This window comes from Monopterus albus, unplaced genomic scaffold, assembly GCF_001952655.1.
Source record: "Monopterus albus unplaced genomic scaffold, M_albus_1.0 scaffold2.1, whole genome shotgun sequence".
In the NCBI taxonomy this organism is placed as follows: domain Eukaryota; kingdom Metazoa; phylum Chordata; class Actinopteri; order Synbranchiformes; family Synbranchidae; genus Monopterus; species Monopterus albus.
The window spans coordinates 1,743,096-1,749,095 of NW_018127882.1; the positions used below are offsets into that span (position 1 = coordinate 1,743,096).

The 6,000-nt window shown below is 41.0% G+C and overlaps 1 protein-coding gene across 4 annotated transcripts in view; it reads left to right on the plus strand.

Annotated features, from left to right (window-relative positions):
* gria1a (glutamate receptor, ionotropic, AMPA 1a) overlaps positions 1-6,000 on the plus strand; it is a 68,925-nt gene that overhangs the window by 31,298 nt on the left and 31,627 nt on the right. For all 4 annotated transcript variants that reach the window (XM_020593653.1, XM_020593666.1, XM_020593646.1 and 1 more), the window contains exons 10-11: positions 2,156-2,362; positions 2,754-3,199. In XM_020593653.1, coding sequence (XP_020449309.1) covers positions 2,156-2,362; positions 2,754-3,199 — 653 coding nt within the window. The remainder of the gene's footprint in view (positions 1-2,155; positions 2,363-2,753; positions 3,200-6,000) is intronic.

A 6,000-nucleotide genomic window follows, 5' to 3' on the forward strand; every position in this document is an offset into this window, starting at 1 on the left:
GATAAACACATTTAATACAGAACCATGAGGTATCAATGAACAAGCATTCTGATGGCCCTGTGAAGGAACATTTGATAAAAAAAAGGTTGGGAGACATTGATGTAGGACAGGTATACTATAAGAAAACTAACATGCAGTCTATTGGCATCTAATTAAAAACACAAAGTTTAAACTCGAAGGTTGCAGTCTCCTGAGACTATAGACCTAAAATAACTCTCTCTGACATTATTTCCTATCAGTGTCCCCTTTTCGAGGAAGATAAATTGCTTTTCTGGCTCAGAACCTAAGAGAAAAGATAAGGTGTGAACAGTTATTGGGCTGCAGGGTCACAGAAAGGGTTTTTACACCTTATACCTTTTGTGCCCACTAAGTCATTGCTTTATGGAGAGCTGTTTTGCCAGCGTGAATGTATCATTTTATGCTCCTATACAAACCCTGCTGTCCCAGCCTGTGCACACAAACTGAGCCTGGGTTAACAGCAGATGTGGAGGAGCGAAGCAGAGCAGGTTTAATGGAGCACTCGAGCTTGGTGCCTTTACAGTCGTAGCTTTACACTAAAACCAGGCCATGACCAGAAGTTTAAGGTTGAATTTGGATGGCTGTTAGCTGGCTTTTACTGGCACTTACTGTGTGCAGCTTTTAAAATAAATACAGTTATTTTAATAGGGCAAATTATTGAAGAGCAAATTATGTAATTTTGAAAATTCCCTTGAGCTCTGTTTAACTTGTTCTCAGAGGAACAAAACTGGTTCATTTTTAGTGTTACCTATGGTAAAGTAATCAAACACTCATTTTGTGCATTTTGTTTTATATACAATAATGTTATAATTGAGTATACGTTCAGTGTGTGTGCATATGTACACGTCATGTGTTTGCAGTGTATGCATGTATATGTGTGTTTGTATTATTTTTATCCCGACTGAGTGACAACCGACCTCCCTGGAGCAGTTCGAAGTCAAAGAGACTTGAGTGCTGGAGGACCTTCTGTATGCATTGCCATGTCTCTTTGTGCTTCTGTATCTGTGTTCAAGAGTAAGTGTAACAATGTATGGGAGGCCACGTACGCTCACTCACATGTGTCTATGGGTCTATGGGTCCAAGTGCACACCCTGTCAAAGTGTTACATGTCAGACATTTCTGTGCACCGTCTCTCTGGGGTGTTGTTTTTTTTTTACCAGTGGGTTCTCATGTGTAACAGTGATTACCTTCACCTCAACCACAAACAGCTGGAGAACCCAGATAACTACCACACCAGAGGGTGGTGGCAGGATTTGCTTAGCTCAGCACAGCCTTAGCTAAAAGCAAGCCCACATAACAACTTGTGGGAATTGAGGCCCTGGTGGACAGTTCAGACTGACTGGAATTCTATATGAAATACATTCTTCTGACAGTAGAGTAAGGCCCCAGGTATTGTGTCAGCTGTTATTTCTTAGGATACCCAATCAGTGCCAGGTGTACAAATGTCAGAATGACATAACAAGAAGAATAGCCTGGCCCTGGAGCAGAGCCATCTACAGTATATGGCTCAAACATACACACACCTGCAAAGACAGCCAGTCCAATTTCTTTGCTTCCTCACAGCCTGCTCCATGTTATCAACATTCTTTTCAATGTGGCAGTGCTGTTGTAATGATCATACTAAGGCACCTTTTGTGTTTAAATTACACACCATAGCTTCAAGAGACAAAGCCAAAATAATACCTTGTAATTCCATGTAATTATCTTTTCTTGCAAACCTTTCACAGCAACAAAAATTTTTTTGGACCCACTAAGATTTTTTTTTTCCTTCCCCAAAGCCTGAGCTACAAATGTGAGGGGGTGTGGTGAATGTGTGATGAATTGCATGGAAGCATAAAATGCATCCATTGCATCCTTCACATACAACAGCATTATTAAACTTAACTACATACTACAGCTTTATCATCAGCCATAACGCTTTGTCTGACTTAATTACTATTTGCTGTAAAAGTTGTGTTACCTTCAGTCACAGCAGCTGGTGACAAGAAAGGTGTGTCAGTGTACATTTTGTTTTCACATCAGTGAAATTCTTGATTACTTTACAAAAGGTCCACTAACTTTCTGTGTATGATTTTTGATACCTGAACTAAAATTGTGCAGGAAAAAATGCATGTTTTTTCTTGTGGTTACTCTACAGGAATCTCCATATGTGATGCTGAAGAAGAACCATGAACAGCTTGTGGGAAATGATAAGTATGAGGGCTACATTGTTGAGCTGGCTGCAGAGATAGCCAAGCATGTGGGCTACCAGTACAAACTGAAGATTGTCTCAGATGGCAAGTATGGAGCAAGAGATCCTGATAACAAGATGTGGAACGGCATGGTGGGCGAACTAGTGTACGGGGTGAGTTGTGTTGGATTATTCTTCATTTAAAGCTAGAAAATAAGCAAACTAGTAAAAGCCAAAAACAATTAATGAAAGCTAGCTGAGAGTTAATGGATTTTATTTAATAGTCTGCCTGGATATTTTGAAATTATACACTATGTGTATAGCGGATGTTGACATAAGATTGATGTTGCCATAAGATTGATGTTGCCATTCCTAAAGCAATGTCATTAGCAGGTACTTAAGGTACTCTTGCTATTTGGTAAAGGACTCCCCCAAGAACTGGTTTGCACAATCCTGTGCTTTTACCATTGACAAAGGCATACTGTACATGGCTTCTACACTGTAGACATAGGCTCAGTGTGCACTTCTTTTTACACACCTGTCTGTCTTTGATTTCTTTCCTCAGAAAGCAGATGTGGCTGTGGCTCCTCTGACCATCACTCTGGTCCGTGAAGAAGTCATTGACTTCTCCAAACCCTTCATGTCCCTTGGAATCTCCATTATGATCAAGAAACCCACCAAATCCAAACCTGGGGTGTTCTCATTCCTGGACCCACTGGCTTATGAGATCTGGATGTGCATAGTGTTTGCCTACATCGGCGTCAGCGTCGTCCTCTTCCTTGTCAGTCGGTTCAGCCCATACGAATGGCACGCTGAGGACGGTGAGGAGGGAGGCGAGCCGCAGACTCCTACCCAAGCTGCAGCCACTAATGGGGTGCAACAAGGCCAGACACCAGCACAGCAGAACACCACCCAACAAAGTCCCGAGCAGACCAATGAGTTTGGCATTTTCAACTCCCTTTGGTTTTCACTGGGCGCCTTCATGCAGCAGGGATGTGACATCTCGCCACGGTAAGAAACTGAGGCCACAAATTGTGACCCACAAGTCCTTGTTGGTACACAAAGAAACCCTCGACACCACCTACAAACAATATATTTCTTTCTGCCACACCAACACTTCAACATGCTGTATTGCTCTTTTTTGTTTGACTCAGATTGGCTTTGTTTATTGAGATTTTGTTCTTTGCCAGTCACATTTGTTGATAAAAGTTTGAAGAGTAGTAAAGTGTTATGGTAGCCCCCCTCACCAGGAGGGGGAGAGAGGACTGAGGTTGGACTCAAGTTTGCAGACCCAGGTGCTAGGGGGAAAAACATGACGATAACAGGTAAATAAAAAGAACACAAAGTATCAAAAGAACATAACATGGGAAAGTACGGTCTGCATATAGGGTAGTGTAGCGCATATGTAGTGTGATAGAGTCAAGCCAAAACACACAGTGTCTGTCAGTGTAGCGTTCTATACATGGTACTTGACTTGGTTATGTATAATATGTAGTGTAGTGTAAATTAGTGTAGCGTGCAGGTAGTGTGGTGTCAAGCCAAAACGCACAGTGTCTGTCAGTGTAGCGTTCTATACATGGTACTTGACTTGGTTATGTATAATATGTAGTGTAGTGTAAATTAGTGTAGCGTGCAGGTAGTGTGGTGTCAAGCCAAAACGCACAGTGTCTGTCACCGTAGCATTCTATCCATGGTACTTGGTTATGTATAATATGTAGTGTAGTGTAAATTAGTGTAGCACGCAGGTAGTGTGGTGTCAAGCCAAAACGCACAGTGTCTGTCAGCGTAGCATTCTACCCCAATCTAGGTTGCGCAGTACATAGCTAATGTTCCGGCCCCGAGAGAAAAGGACGGAGGAGAGGCGGCGGCCGCCGAGCGGCCCTGACATAAGGGTAGTTTTTGATGTGGTGGCATTGCAGTGTTGTGTTTGCATTGGTCTATCTCCAGATGCTTCTGGTGGTGGAATCAAATGTCATGATCAGGATCAGATATACTTTATTTGACCCCGTAAGGGAAATTTGGCTTGGACTTCACATAATCATAATGCATAAAATCAGGAGCATAGCAACTCAAAAAGCACCAACAAAATACAAATATATGAACTTCTATAACTATCAAAACATTTTGGTATCCTCCTCTATTCTATCTAGTTATCTAGTCTATTTATCTGTCTGACATGGGCAAAGATAAATATCAGACCCTTGAAGGCAGTTTTGAAGGATCCTGGCACGAGCACTGAGTGGTATGTGTTGGCTCCCCTTGAGTGCTCTCATGAGCTGTGGTATGAAACCATTCTCAAAAGGTCACCAATTAAAAATCTCATTAAGTGTCTGAAATTAGAGACACTGAGGTTGACTTTCTGGGCTTTCCAGAGGGACTAACAGAAGTAGATGAGAAGATAATGTCAGTATTATCAATGTGAGCATTGAAACAGCAGATGCAGGTTAGGGCATAGACACAGGGCTCCTTGTTTCTTTATACAGTAAGCTACATGTATGGTGGTTCATGTATACATAGTGTGTCTGTTAGTGATGTGCGATGCCATTGTTTCCTTTCCGATCTGATGCCATCCAGGCTGGTATTGCCAATACTGATTCCAAAACGTGGCAAGGTGATGGGTCCAGACAACGAAGACTGATGGAGAAGAGGAGATAAGCTTTAAGGTGTATTTATAAGGGCTTGTCATTTTTATTAGCAACAGATGATGCCACCCTGCTCACATATGATGAAGGGACATTTCTGCAGCTCAGATATTGAAGGGAAGGCGGCGTATTGATGGTGGGACTATGTCCATAGTACATGCAGGATCCTTTTACATGCCACCTTGATTTTTGTTTACTTCCCTCTACCTAGCAACCACATATGGCATCCCTTCTGTTGCCGAGAGACTCCAGACTGAAAGTTTTTCTTATTCTGCAGTGGCTCAAACATTTACAGAGCAGCAGTTCACATATGAATGTGGAAGATGGGAGGAGAAGTAATTCCTATCAGCCAGGTATAATTCTGACTGTCCTGGATAGTATAGTTACTGTCTACTGTGTCCCCTATTCATCCTGAATTAGCCTTCTTATTTTAGATATTGAGCTTTTAACATGTGAATCAATCCTAAAACAGGAAATGTTGGGATCGGAAGTAACGATATTTCAGGATTGATCTGCACATTTATCCTGTAGTTGCTATACAAGGTTGATGGTGTTGCTTCAGCTTGGATTAAAAACCAAAAAGTTGATTGTCACCATCCCTTCATAAATGCTGATGTGTACTCAGCATGTCATTCAAGATGTTAGTTTAGGTTAGCATAAACACTGAAAATAGGCCAGGTCCAAAGTTAATAAAGTTCAACCACTAGCACCTCTAAAGCTCAGAAGTGATATTACTTGTTAACTGTGTACAGTAATTGAAGTATAAATAAACAGAAAGTTGTGGTCTTTCAGGTTTTGTATGGATTTACCATAGCAAACCAGCTACCGTAAAATAATCGGGCTAGCCAAGTTAACCCTTTTCCATAACTGCGTATTGGCACAGATGAGAGAGTGACATTGATCTTCTTGTTTATGTTTAGTCAGTGTTAAACTATACCTTTGAAAGTTGGTTCAAAATACTAACAAACAAGCAAAAAACTAATATCTATAAAATATCACTATCTATAGTCATAAAGACTTTAGTTGATAATTGAGAATTCCATCTCTAAGATTTTTTCCCCCATCTCATAACAAGGAGGTGAAAAAAAAAATTGGTTTAGTTTGTGGTGCTCACAGCACTGACAATTATATTAAAGATATGCTGTATTTTTAATAATAAATAAATATATA